Here is a 13,268-nt window from a genome sequence, read left to right as displayed (position 1 = left end):
CAGCGAGAATAAAATAGCCAACCGGGCAAATTTTTTCGTCAATGACATACCACATGCGACTCCGCAGATTCAGCGGGGACCACCGTGCAAGCGTGCCGGACCGGGTGAACAAAGCTGGCAAGATAATGCACACGCAATCTCTGGCCAATAACGTTGGGCCTAAAGTTAATGCATTGTACGATTCTGCACCGTGACGAAACTGGAAAGTTTAATCTGGGAGCTGGTGCGAGGTGGAGCAAAAAAAAAATTAAAGAGCACAGAAAATAAATGCACAAGCTACTCTGATTAAATTAATAATCCTCTAATTATTCCATCTCCTCCTCGTCCTCCTCGTCATCCGCGCCTCGTTCCGCCTCCATAACGCTCTCGACGTATTTATCTGTGTATTTGCGTGCAATTCGCGACGCCCGGCCCGCCGCCTTGGCCTCCTGTCGGGCCCGTTGCTGCAGCCGGACCAGCTGCTCTTTGAACGCTGTGCGCACGCTTTTGTTGCTGAAACTGTCCCACATCTTGAGACTTGAACCAGACCCGCCCACAACAAGGTTTCCCGCAACCTCGATATCCGGTGCAAAGCTTGCCGTCAGCACCTTGCCGCAGTCAAAGTCTCGGCTAAGCACCATCGACGGACCGCGCATAGAGGTCTGCTCACTGTCCAGTTTCCACAGCTTCACCACCTGCTCACCCATCGCGCCCGTCACAAGCATGTTGTTCATGAACTTGTTGGCCTCCAGCGTCGAGATACCCGAGTCGTGCGCGTGCAGCGTCCACAGCGGCTTCGACTCGGCCCTCGCGTCGAAACAGTAAACGTTACCGGCGTCCGAGCCCGCAAAGAAATTCGCCGAGTCCGCGCTCCATCTCACACATTCCACTTCCTCGCTGTTGCCCAGCTTGTAGCGCCTCGACATGCTTTTCTCGTCTGCAACCCGCACGTCGCTGATACAGCACGCAGAGTCGTAGCCTCCAGTCAGCAAAATCGACCCGTTGCTGCTATCCGACTCCTCGTCAAGCCACTGCGACGACGAAACGTGCTTGCCTCCATGGACGCTGCCCAGAGAGCGCGCGACCTGGCAGCTCGTCAAGTCCCACAGTTTCACGGTTCCGTCCGCCGACGTCGACGCCAAAACGTTTCTATACAGCTTGTTGTGCGACAGAGACAAAACGGCGTCGGTGTGTCTGTCTGGAAGCTGCCTCTTCTTGGTCTTCTTCTTCTTCTTCTTGGTTTCGGACTCGACGTCACCCAAGATTGCGTCCGGGAACGCCTTGTCGATGCTGTCTAGGTTCCAGATCTCGATTTGCGGCTCAAACGTGCCGATGGCAGCAAAGTTGCCGATATTGGATTGGTCGTTGGCCCCGTACGGCTTGTAGCTCAGCCATTCGACACACAGAGGGAACGACGGCAGCATCAGGTCGTGGTGAATGTACAGATTGTTCTCTCTCACTAGGCCGTTCGCAACGTCAGCGTCAAATTTGTCCTCTTCCTCCTCCTCTGCCCCGTAAGGAGCTCCTGCTCCATCGTCGTAAATGTACACGTCCAGGTACGAGACGTCGTCCTCAGTCCGTGTGGCCAACACCATGTTGTCTGTGGGATACACCTGCAATTCTGCCTTTTCCTCAGCTTCCTCTTTTTCCGTAGGCAGTGTCAAGTAGTGCTCTTCTTGGCCTTCTTCCATATCATCGTCCTCATTAACAATTTTAGCATACGATGCGGCCGTGTTCGAAAGACCAGGGAACATTGTAATTGGCTCACCCGTGATTTCATCCACCGGATCATCGTCATAGTGTTCTAGATCGTATTCTTTGAGGTCATCGTCAATCTCTATCTGCGACTTGAGAGTGTCTCCATCGGGCTCCTCAGTTTCGTCGAGGTCGGCCTGGGCCTCGGAGATCTGCAGGTTGGCCATCTGCTCAATTCTATTCATTTCTTCATCCGTGAGTTCGTATTTCTCGGGGAACTCAGAGGCGTAGCCTCGGGGCACCCAGCATGAGGCAGAAATCATAGTCTTCGAAATGTAGTATTAAATTTTTTTATTTACAAAAAAAAAAAAATTCATGCATAATTCGACTGTTACCCTGGCACGTCTTTCCCATATTTCGATTATTCGATACTAGACAAAATGGCACCTCCGGATGAAAAAACCATTGAGTATTTGCTGAAAAAGCTCGCAATGGGCGAAGAGCTCACGGAAAAACAGAGAAAGGACATGAAGGACTACAAGTTCTGGAAAACACAGCCGGTTTCGAAGTTCGACGAGAAAATCGACAAGGAAGGCCCAATCGACTCGGTGAAGACCCCAGCAGACATTCCTGACGAACCAAGTCCTCTGCTGAACGATTTCGAGTGGGTGACCATCGATCTCAACAAGGAGGACGAAATGAAGCAAGTGGAATCGCTGCTGTACGAACACTACGTGGAGGATCAAGACGCTACGTTCCGGTTTGCATACAGTTCGAGGTTCTTCGAGTGGGCATTGAAACCACCGGGATGGAAACACGAATACCACGTGGGGGTGCGTGTCAAGTCGACGGGCAAGCTGGTGGCGTTCATCAGCGGCATTCCTTCGCTGCTGCGGGTCCGTGAAAATAAAGTGCCAAGCGTGGAAATCAACTTTCTGTGCATCCACAAAAAATTGCGGTCCAAGAGACTGGCGCCGGTGCTGATCAAGGAAATCACCCGCAGAGTCAACAAAAACGATATCTGGCAGGCCCTATATACCTCGGGAGCCGTCCTGCCCACGCCAGTGTCCACGTGCAGATACACACACCGTCCACTGAACTGGGAGAAACTGTACGAGGTCGGCTTTTCATCGCTGCCTGCGGGCGTCACCAAGTCGCAGATGATTGCCAAGTACGCTCTGCCGTCCAGCACAAAAACTCCAGGGCTTAGAAAAATGGTCCCTGAGGACGCAGCCCAGGTTCTGGAGCTGTACAATAAATTCCAGGCCAAATACGATCTTGTGCAAGAGTTCACAGAAGACGAGCTGGTCCACTGGCTGTGCGGCCCAGACACACAAAGGGACCTCGAGGACAAGGAGAAAGTTATTCTTTCGTATGTGGTTGAGCAGGATGGCAAGATCACCGACTTTTTCTCGTTCTACCTGCTACCATTCACTGTCCTGAACAACTCCTCGTACGACCGGCTGAACGTGGCGTATTTGTTCTATTATGCCACCGATGCCGGTCTAGATGGCAAGGACGACGCCGTGCTGGCAAAGCGTCTGAGCTCGCTGATCGGCGATGCGTTGGTGGTGACAAAGAATTTGAAAATCGACGTTTTTAATGCTCTCACGTCTCAGGACAACACTCTGTTCCTGAAAGAGCTCAAGTTTGGAAACGGAGACGCGTTCCTCAATTTCTACCTCTTTAATTACAAGGCGTTCCCAATCAAGGGCGGAATCGACCCGGACACTAAGGAGCTGGACCCGGTGAACAGGAGCGGTGTTGGTGTCGTGATGCTGTAATGGTGGCTGTCGTGGTGCAGAGGTGTGTATTTTTTTAGTTCGAAATTTCACCTCTAGATAAGAATACTTAGAAATCAATGAGATACGGCAGTGTCCGCGACGAATCGGAGCCAGACGACCTTCGCGACATCCCGGATACGGTCGCAGAGACACTGGATCTGAATTCGCCGTCCAGTGATCGGCCACTTTACCTGACGTTCCGCTACTTTCTGCTGAGCATTGTATTTGTCATCCCGGGAGCATTTGTGGACACATTAAATTCGTACCGGACCACGAGCGCTCCGTACAGCATTTTATTTGTTCAATTTCTATCGGATCCGGCTGGCAGGTGGCTGGCGAGAGTTCTGCCTCGAAAAACTGTGAACCTGCTGGGGTTTCGGTTCAGTCTTAATCCCGGCCCCTGGTCTATCAAGGAATCTGTTCTGGTCACGCTGACGGCGGCCTCGGGAGCCACTGGAAACCAGGGCACTGCCGGCCTGTCGCTGTCGGAGATCTACTACGATCGAAAAGTGCACCCATTAGTGGCACTACTCTTCATGTACAGCATTGTCTGGACTGGCTACTCTTTTGGAGCAATCGCGAGAAACTTTGTGCTATACGAGCCACAGTTTGTGTGGCCCAAGGCATTGATGCAGACTTCGCTGTTTAAAGCCCAGGAACATGCTGGGAGCCAGTCGAACTCGCAGATGCGCGTGTTCACGGTCGGTCTTGCTTCGCTATTTGTATGGCAGTTTTTCCCCGAGTTCATCTTCCCGTTGACGTCGTCGGTCGCCATATTGTGCTTCATGGCTCCTCACAATGCGGTGTTGAATTTTTGGGGCTCAGGCCTCGGCGGACTCGGGTTTCTGAACATCTCGCTGGATTGGAGCAACATCTCGTCTTCGGTGATGCTGAGCCCGTATTGGACAATAGTGATGCAGTTTCTTGGGTTTGCAAGCCTGTGCTGGGTTTTTCTGCCATTCTGCAAGTGGTACGACCAGGGGAAATATTCTTTGGGACTGATGGACAACAGACTTCTGCTTTCAAACGGATCTCTGTATCCGACAACACAGCTGCTCACTCCAGAGCTCCAGCTCAACGAGACCGCGTACGAGCTGCTCGGGCCCATCCATTTCGGCACTCAGAGACTTGCAAACATCTTTTTCGACTATGCAGCCTACACCAGTGCAATTGTTTGGATAGGTTGTTTTGGCTACCAGGATATAAAATCTGGCTACCAAAAGCTGCGCCAAAAATTCCAAGATCCGCTGGCCGACCGTTACGCAGACAGAATCAGCAAATCGTATGCGCGATACGATGAGGTGCCCAACAGCTGGTTTTTGACCCTGTTTTTGATCAGCTTTGTGCTACTGTCGTCCATTCTTCTGGCCACAGACGAGCTATTTATTCCCTGGAAAACATATATCGTGGCGTTGATAATTGGCTCAATCATAGTGACCCCGATGGCATATTTGTACGCGATCTCCAACTTCCAGGTGGAGATCGGCACGGTCAACGAGCTGGTGTACGGTCTGATGATGCAGACGCCGTTTTTCTCGGGCACAAGCGGCAAACATCCCTGTGGAGCAGCTTTCTACGGGGCCATTGCGGGAAACTGCTGGTACCGCGCCCAGTACATTCTCCAGGACCAGAAAATTGGAATCTACAACGACATTCCGCCTAAACTCGTTTTCTTTTCGCAGATCTTTGGCGATCTCATAGGCGTGCCATTCAATTATATGTCGCTGCGCTGGGTGGTGAAATCCAAGTACGACTTCCTCAAAGGTCTGAAAAGCGACCCGATGCGGCAATGGACCGGCCAAGTGTTGACCAACTACAACAGCAACGCAATCCAGTACGTTGTTCTAGGCCCCAAACGGGTGTTTGAGCACTATCCGTATCTGCCTCTGGGATTTTTGGTTGGTAGCATAGCACCCTTGGCGGTGTTCTGGATGGCAAAGCACACGCCCTGGCGGCTTGCAAAAAAGTTCAACGTTACCATCCTGTTCGCGTCCATGTCCAAGTTCTATGGCAACATCAGCACAGGCTACTTTACGCAATTCCTCATTGGCACATTCACTATGCATTACCTGTACAAATACCAGCATCAATGGTTCCAGAAATACAACTATGTTCTGGCAGCAGCGTTCGACACGGGCTTCAACCTTGCCAACCTTGTCATTGCGCTGCTGTTCGGGTCCAAGACGGCAGCTCAGTTTCCGGAGTGGTGGGGCAACGACAGGTCCCATTTAGAAAAATGCTATGCGCTGTGAGACCACTGATCCGCGCCCTCGATGTACTCTCTGGCCTTCCGCTGGCGCTCTTCTTCGATCCTCTCGAGCTCCTCGGCAGACGGCGGCAACGCCTCGTTCTGGAGATCTGCCTCTCTTGCTTCCGAGAACGACTTCAGTCTGTTGTGCAGCTCCTCGCGGCCGTCCATTAGCACGCCACGGGGCAGTTTCCCGCCCGAGTACGTCTTGAGATGCTCGACTTTCTCGGCCTCCTCGCGCAAAATGTTAAACATGCGCGACATGCGGCCGATCGAGAGTAGCTTCTTGCGCAGCGAGGCGCGTGCCTCTAGCGGCGACACGCCGGTCGCCGGCCCGGTGACGGCGGCCAGAGTGGTTTCCGGAGACGTCTCGGGCACGTCCTGCAGCGACTTGACCACGTCGCGCGCCACCACGGTCTCCTCCTCGAGCTCGTCCTCTGTGCAAATGTTGAGGATGGAAACGAGGATGTCAAGCACTTTTTCCGACACAAACGGCAGCGACCACTCGAAAACGTCCATGAAGTCCGGCAGATGGTACGGCGAATCGGTGGCCACAAACTGTTTGATGTTGAACGTGGAGCCGTCGTAGATCAGGGCCGCAGCCTTGTTTCTATAGGTGCCACAATAGTTCGGGGCAGAAAACAAAGTGATCACCGAGGGGAACCCGGTGGCCTCGTTCTTTCGGTACATTCTGTAACCGGCGTCCTGCGCTTGGTGCGCTCTGATGACACTCAACAGATTATTTTTCTCGAGAAAGTGGCACACGGCGTGGTACGAGTAATAGTACGAGCAGTGTCGCTCGTAGTTGTCTCTGAAGTAGGAGTCGTAGTCTGTGGGCGAGAGGACCTCTGTGTCGTACTCGGGAGCCGGGTCCGACCACATGATGTCGCTGAAAAGTCCTCGGGACGGGAAATCGTATCTGAATCTGTTGATTTTGCTAATATCGCTGAGTCTCTCGAGCTCGGGCGAGAGCCCGCCGTGGCAGCAGAAAAACTGCTCGTTCAGCACCGCGCAGAAGGGCATCATCTTGAAAGTGTTGAGCGCCTCCTTGTAGATGGCCAGCGAGTACTTGACGGCACATTCACGCTTGAACGTGAAATGCTCGGTCATGCGCTTGGTCTCGTGGTTTCCTCGGAGAATCCAGAACGACTTGGGAAAGTTGATTTTCATGGCCAGCAGCAAGATCAGACATTCCATCGAGTAGTCGCCACGGTCGACGTAGTCTCCTAGAAACAGGTACTGTGTCTTGGCCGGGTCGCCGCACATGTTGAGCATCTTGCACAGGTCGTAATACTGGCCGTGGATGTCGCCCACCACGGTCGCCGGACAGGGCACCTTGAGCATGTTTGGTTCCTGCTCGAAAATCGCGGCCGACTCCTGGAGAATGTACGTGAGCTGCTGTTCGGACAATCTTCCTTCCTGCTTGAAATGGTGCATCAGAAACTTGTAGTCTGGTTTCCTCCCATCTGGGAACACTTCAGCGTCCGCAGGGATGCGGAACGATGGAGGACTGATGGTCTTGACGATGCGGTCGGTGGTGATAAAGGTTTCGCCCTGCTCGTCGACATAGACGGTAGGGTCGCCGGGCGCAGCGGCCTCGTCGCGCTTCTTTACGTGGCGCAGCGCGTTTTCGATCTTGACCGAGTTTTCGTGCGCCTTGAGGTTCTGGAGCGGGCTCATGACAAGATGTATTAATTAATATAAATATTCAGGGGTGGTCGATCGACCTCTATAAAAATTCCTGTGCAACGGTTGCTCATTTGCGAGGCATGGCCTCGTTGGGCAGATCGGCGAGCCTCGCGTGCTCGAACGACGTCAGCTTGCGGTCCAACTCGTCCTGCCCGTTGAGCAGCACGCCCTTCGGCAGCGCGTCTCCGCCCGCCAGCGTGCGCAGCTGCTCCACCTTCTGGGCCTCTTCTCGCAGCATGTTGAACATTCTCGACACCCTGCCGATTGCCAGGATCTTTTTGCGCAGCGCTGCGTAGTCCATGGGTCTGGCTTCTGCCTCGGCCTCGTTTGTGCCGCCGCCCAGCTCCTCGGCCGAGCAGATGTTGAGCAGCTGCAGCAGAATGTCCGATGTGCGCTCGGCAACGAACGGAATCGACCACGTGAACGCATCCAGCCCGTTTGGCAGCCGGTAGGGCTCTGGCTGCGACCCAAACTGCCGGATGTTCATTAAAGACCGGTCATAGCGGAGCACTGCTGCTTTGTTGCCATATGTGCCGCAGTAGTTGGGGGCAGAGAACAGCGTGATCATGGACGGAAATCTTTGCGCTATCGTCCGTTTGTACATGCGATAGCCCGAGTCCTGGGCCTGGTGCGCGCGGATCACGCTCAAAAGCCCGTTATCCTTCAAAAACGTCTCGACGGCGCGGAAAGAGAACATATACGAGCAGCCGCGCTCGTAGTTCTCAACAAAGTCCGGCTCGTCCGCGGCCGAGTCGTAGTCGTTCGACGGGTCGGCCCACATCAGGTCGCAGTACAGCCCCGACGACGGGAAGTTGGCCACGAAACGGTCGATCTTATCGAGATCGCGTAGCCAGCGCAAGTGCTGCGATATCCCGCCATGGACGCAGAAAAACTGGCTGTCCATCAGCGCGGCCAGCGGAAGCGCCTTGAATGACTCGAGCGATTTCTCGTACACGGCCAGACTGTGTTTTTTGAGACATTCGTCCTTGAACGTGAAGAACGACGTCATCTGCTCAGACTCGTGGTTGCCACGTAGCATGAAGAAAGTGTCCGGATGGTTTATTTTCATCGCGTACAGCAGCAGCAAACACTCCAGTGAGTACGAGCCGCGGTCCACGTAGTCTCCGAGAAACAGGTACGAGGTCTTGTCGGGATCGTCGCAGATCTCAAATAGCTTGCACAGATCGTAGAATTGGCCATGCACATCGCCGCAAACCGTCACCGGCGCGGACACACGCACCATATTGGGCTCTTTTCGCAACGCGGCGGCGGCCATTTCCAGAATCAGCAGCACCTGCTCCTCAGAAAGCCGTCCTTGCTGGCGGAAGTGGCGGCGCAGGAACTTGTAGTCGGGCAAGCCGTTGTTGGCGAAAACACGGTCATTTCCCGGCATTTCGCGAGTTGGAGGCTCCACATCGACCACAATTCTGTCCCTGGTGCAGAACTTATGGCCCAGATCATCCGTGTACACTGACGGGTCGCCCGCAGGCTGAGTTTTCCTGTGCTTGACTTGGTTGATGACGTTTTCGAGCTGGGACGACGAGTCAAACCGGTGGACGCTGATCTGCGGACTGGTCTGAGACGACACCATGTTCAAACTTTAAAAAATGAAAAGTGTAGCCAAGCCTACACCACCATAAATAGATTTTCATTGCCTTGGAGTCACATGATTTTCCAGTGAAAAAAATATTTTTTTTATCTAAAGATTTTATATATAATGGAGCTAGTACTCGAAGACCCCGGATACTTGTGTGCTGTGGAGCCACGCAAGACGTTGGAGCTTGCTGACGAGAAAGCACAGGCCAATTTTGAGCTCGGCGTCGCGATGCTCGTGCACGGATGGCAGATCCTCACCACCGCCGTCGATAACAGCTGGGGAGGACCAGAGTCTGCAGAGAAAAGAGACTGGATCACCGCCGTGGTGATCGACCTGTTCAAACAGAACAAAGAGGTGGACATTATTTTGATTCACGAGACTCTATTTAACGCCATGGAGGACGAGTTCGACGTCCTTGTCGAGGACCAGAGCACAGTCCACATAGCCACCGCTGTGGTCCAGATCTACCAGGAGTGTCTCGCTGGCAAGTACGATCGTGTGCAGACAATGTACCAGAAATACCTACAGAAGCAGGAGTATCGCAAGACCCACGGCATCGAGAAAGTTGAGGTCCAAGAAGACGATAGCGACGACGACAGCGACGAGGACCAGGACGAGGACGAAGACATGATGGACGCCGACGTGCCACAGCTGCAGGAACGCGCTAGCCAGCCGCGCGAGGAGATCATTGACGAGGACGGCTTCACGGTCGTCACGAGAAAGGGCAGACGCTAATCATCTGGAGCGACGTTTGACCGTGTTCTGATAATCGACAGACTATTTCTCGGAGTCACTTTCAACGGCACCGGAGGCGCGTTCGGCTGCTTGCTGAAACTGTTCAAATTGAACCCTTCGAAATCGTCCGCTACAGGAGGCGGAACAGGACTGTAGTTCACCAATGGCGGCGTGGACTGCGTGTTGTCCGTGGAACCAAGGCCGCGGGAGAGCAGCGGCCGCCCCGGACTCTCTGTGCCAGACCGATGTGCCTGCTGAGTCTGTGAGCTCAGCGTCTGCAGCGACGCAGCGCTGGACTTGCGGCGATTGAGCGCTATCGACCCGAACCGCTTTATAAACGAGTCCGTCGCCATGTCCACCGAAGTCTTTGGCCCTGTGAGTGCGATATCCCGTGTACCTCCTTTAATAGTGAATAATTTGACGTCTGTGCCGTCCCAGATTCCAATCGGCGAAAGAGAGTGGACCTCCATCGTAGATGACTTGCTGTTGAAGGTGCTCCATGTACCGAATCCCCAGTCGGCACCTACCTTCTTGAACGCCGAGATCGAATCCTCTAGAACTGATTTTGACTTGCAAACCTCCAACTGGTTGTAGATCAGACACCACAAAACAGAGGTGTACCATCCGAGCGACAGATTGGACCATGTGAACCTGAGCGGCTCGAACTTCGTCTTGGCCGGATTGTACTCGTTTGGAAGTTTTAGCGTGGCAATGAACTCTGGCATTTTAGCCCCGTGGATCTGGTTGATGATGGACGCGGCGTCTGCGCTAGTGGTCGTCACGTTGGCTTCGAGGTGCCGGATAACGTCGAGCAGGACAGTCGTCGACTTGAGTCCTGTCCACGTGAGCTCTAACGGTGCATTCAGTGGCAGTTTAGCCTTGGCCCTGAACGACATGCCCACAGGCAGTTTGGGCCGGATCAGGCTGTCGTCTGTTGGTCCCCTATACAACGGGTCATCCTCGCTCGTTTCTGCGTTCAGTGTCGGCGATGGCGAATTCGACCCGCTGGCCGGCACCCTTTCGTCCTGGACGTCGTTAGTTGCCGAAACCTTGCGGATTGAAACAATCACGTTTTCAAAAATCGATTTATTTTTCAACAGCACGTAGAACCAAATGGCACAGTCGCTCGGGTTTCTGGCAATCACGTGGCACAAACTGCGCATCAGTAGCGCGAGCAGGTCAAGATTCACGTCCTGCTGGCGAAGAAACTCGACAGACGAGAATTTGGCGATCAATTGTGTCACGGCGGAGCAGGTCGAGTACGACATCTGGAGCGTGGGCGGCTGTGTTGTGGCCAGGTCCCGCGACGAGGGACGCCTATTAATCGTGGGGACAGAACTCGACGCGGCGGGCATCTGCGGGACCATGTTGTATATCCATTCTATCATGGTGGGGACGAGGATCAGCGGACAGTCCGTCTGGAGGACCGCACAGGTTTGGGTCACCAGAAAGTCTCTATAAGTGGTGGGCGAGCCAGACAGACGGAAATGTTGCGGGAGCGTAGCGTAGTATTGTTTATCGAACGGCGTGACCAGCTGCGTGGTGATGATGGTATCGTAGGAGAGGAAGAGCACCAGATAGGAGCACGTTCGCACGTAGTTTCTGTGTTTTTCGGACGACTTGTAGACGAAGATCTGGTACAGCAACGCAACCAGCAGCTTGACGCCGTACTGCGTTGCCAGCCGTATGCGGAATTTTTTGTTGCACTGATAAAATTCCCAGACTAGCATCACGACCTCGGTCATCCAGTCTTCAAGATTGGAAGCCGCGGCCAGGAACTTTCCCTTTATGAGGTACGAGAGGCCAGACGCGTTGGCTGCAACACCAGAATTGGCGTCCATCAGCCGGAAAAGCGGCCTCACCAGCCCATCTTCCAGGAACTCTAGCTCCTGCTCCTTATGCAGCCGGCCGCAGTAGTACCGCACCAGGTTCGTAGGCGTGTCTATCAGAATGCCCTGTTTGTGCAAAAAATCCTGGTCCATCTTGGGCAGCGGGTACACAATCATCTGTGTGAACAGCTGCATCGCGCTCGTGACCATCAAAATACGCACCTCTTTCTGCGCCGCGATCTCCAGATCCAGCCCCGTATTGTACTCGTTCGGATCCTTCGTGGACCGACAAACTAGGTTCAGCAGCGACGAGATCAACGTCAGCATCCGCAGTCTGGGCACCGCCGTCACCAGCACCGTCAGATACCGGCTTCCGAGCGGTACCACGTTCGAGACTTGTCTGTAGAGACATTGCGAGCAGAGGACCAGCAACAGACGCAGGATCTCGAGTCTGTTGGAGTCCAGGGCAATGTCCGGGTGCTTCAGTTTGCCTGCAAGGCCAATTCCGGGCTCCCAGATCGAGAATTCCACAGAGTTCGGCCTGCTTTGTTTGTCCACTGCCGGGACGGTGAAGCCGGTGGTAAATAGCAGATTGACTGCCTGCAGCACCAGCAGGGCGCCCAGGGGAAGCGAGCCGCTCTGCGATTCGTCCACGGTGGGCTTCATGGAGATATTATCGATCATTTTGTCATGGCTGACCAGCACGTCCACCATTCCGTTGGTGGTCTCTGCGCTGGACAGATCGGTCGAACATAGCGAGTCGAAGCCGACGGTGGCTGTTGTGGACCCGTTGGAGCTGCCCGAGGCCTGAGTGTGCGGGTCCACAGTGTTGTTGAGGGACCAGAAAAGCGTTTTTTCTGCAGATGCGAGCTCTCCCTTTTCGTACAGATACGGCAGCAGTCTGGTGAGGAGCCGTGCGCAGTTGAGCACCTCTAATTTGTTGAAAGTGCCGGATTCGGTCTGTCGCGCAAGGCTGACAAGCCGTGTGGCAGTGAGCCGGATCAGCAAGAAGAAATTGCGGGGGTTGGTGTCTCTTAGAAGCACAATGTTGGCGGGCGAGAAGGCCGTAAAGACGTCGTTGACGCTGCGCGGCAGCGTCCAGAAGGAGGCCCAGATAGCATCCGAAACGGCTATGTGGCTGAGAGGATCTGCGAGACGGAACAGACGCTCTGCCAGGGCCGGTTTTGCATCTTTAGGGTCCATGGCCGCAATTGGCGTGCAAATAATTCTGGTAGGAAAATTGTAGAAAATACAGAAAATGCATTAAATCGTTAGATATTGGTAGATACGAAAATCAGGCACTAGAATGGTGTGGATTTGGTTATTGCGCTCGGTCGATCAGAACTCCTCGTTGAACACTAGCGGGCCGTACTTTTTCTCGTAGTCCTGCGTCTCGTCAAACGTCCGCTTGGTGCCCCTTTCCAGCTCGCTCTCCCAGTCGGCAAGTGACGAGACGGTCGATCCGCGGTAATCCAGTGCAGGAGGTCCGCCGGCCAGATGGTCTGGCAGTGGCACTCTACGGATCTGGGGTGCGGTAAACTCATCTCCCTTGTTAGCTGACGTAGTGGCGGTGGCGTCGCCTTGCATGTACCCGTCACTGACGCTCTTGCGAATGCGCATGCCCAGAGTCTGCAGCTGGCGCGTAAGCGGGTCAACCGGCTGGATATCTCTATTGAAACTCACTCTTTTGCAAGACTCCATAATCAGATGTA

The 13,268-nt window shown here is 54.0% G+C and overlaps 7 protein-coding genes across 7 annotated transcripts; 3 read left to right on the top strand and 4 right to left on the bottom strand.

Moving 5' to 3' along the window:
• Positions 1-305: 305 nt before the first annotated feature.
• HPODL_00612 (Periodic tryptophan protein 1) lies at positions 306-1,997 on the bottom strand (the record flags this gene model as incomplete). Its single annotated transcript, XM_014080572.1, has 1 exon — positions 306-1,997. The coding sequence occupies one exon, from the start codon at positions 1,995-1,997 to the stop codon at positions 306-308; it is 1,692 nt and encodes a 563-aa protein (XP_013936047.1).
• Positions 1,998-2,114: 117 nt separating this feature from the next.
• On the top strand, positions 2,115-3,458 carry HPODL_00611 (Glycylpeptide N-tetradecanoyltransferase; the record flags this gene model as incomplete). Its single annotated transcript, XM_014080571.1, has 1 exon — positions 2,115-3,458. The coding sequence occupies one exon, from the start codon at positions 2,115-2,117 to the stop codon at positions 3,456-3,458; it is 1,344 nt and encodes a 447-aa protein (XP_013936046.1).
• Positions 3,459-3,535: 77 nt separating this feature from the next.
• HPODL_00610 (Oligopeptide transporter) lies at positions 3,536-5,710 on the top strand (the record flags this gene model as incomplete). Its single annotated transcript, XM_014080570.1, has 1 exon — positions 3,536-5,710. One exon carries the CDS (start codon positions 3,536-3,538, stop codon positions 5,708-5,710), a length of 2,175 nt encoding a protein of 724 aa, XP_013936045.1.
• Positions 5,698-7,386, bottom strand: HPODL_00609 (Serine/threonine-protein phosphatase 2B catalytic subunit; the record flags this gene model as incomplete). Its single annotated transcript, XM_014080569.1, has 1 exon — positions 5,698-7,386. The coding sequence occupies one exon, from the start codon at positions 7,384-7,386 to the stop codon at positions 5,698-5,700; it is 1,689 nt and encodes a 562-aa protein (XP_013936044.1).
• A 76-nt stretch (positions 7,387-7,462) lies between these two features.
• Positions 7,463-8,788, bottom strand: HPODL_00608 (Serine/threonine-protein phosphatase 2B catalytic subunit A1; the record flags this gene model as incomplete). Its single annotated transcript, XM_014080568.1, has 1 exon — positions 7,463-8,788. The coding sequence occupies one exon, from the start codon at positions 8,786-8,788 to the stop codon at positions 7,463-7,465; it is 1,326 nt and encodes a 441-aa protein (XP_013936043.1).
• Positions 8,789-9,112: 324 nt separating this feature from the next.
• On the top strand, positions 9,113-9,727 carry HPODL_00607 (Pre-rRNA-processing protein TSR2; the record flags this gene model as incomplete). The annotated part of the gene is made up of 1 exon (XM_014080567.1): positions 9,113-9,727. The coding sequence occupies one exon, from the start codon at positions 9,113-9,115 to the stop codon at positions 9,725-9,727; it is 615 nt and encodes a 204-aa protein (XP_013936042.1).
• HPODL_00606 (uncharacterized protein) lies at positions 9,724-12,759 on the bottom strand (the record flags this gene model as incomplete). Its single annotated transcript, XM_014080566.1, has 1 exon — positions 9,724-12,759. One exon carries the CDS (start codon positions 12,757-12,759, stop codon positions 9,724-9,726), a length of 3,036 nt encoding a protein of 1,011 aa, XP_013936041.1.
• Positions 12,760-13,268: the final 509 nt, after the last annotated feature.

Source organism: Ogataea parapolymorpha, chromosome III, assembly GCF_000187245.1.
Source record: "Ogataea parapolymorpha DL-1 chromosome III, whole genome shotgun sequence".
Classification (NCBI taxonomy): Eukaryota; Fungi; Ascomycota; class Pichiomycetes; order Pichiales; family Pichiaceae; genus Ogataea; species Ogataea parapolymorpha.
The sequence above is the reverse complement of the archived record's forward strand: the minus strand, read 5'-3'. Positions and strand labels throughout refer to the sequence as shown.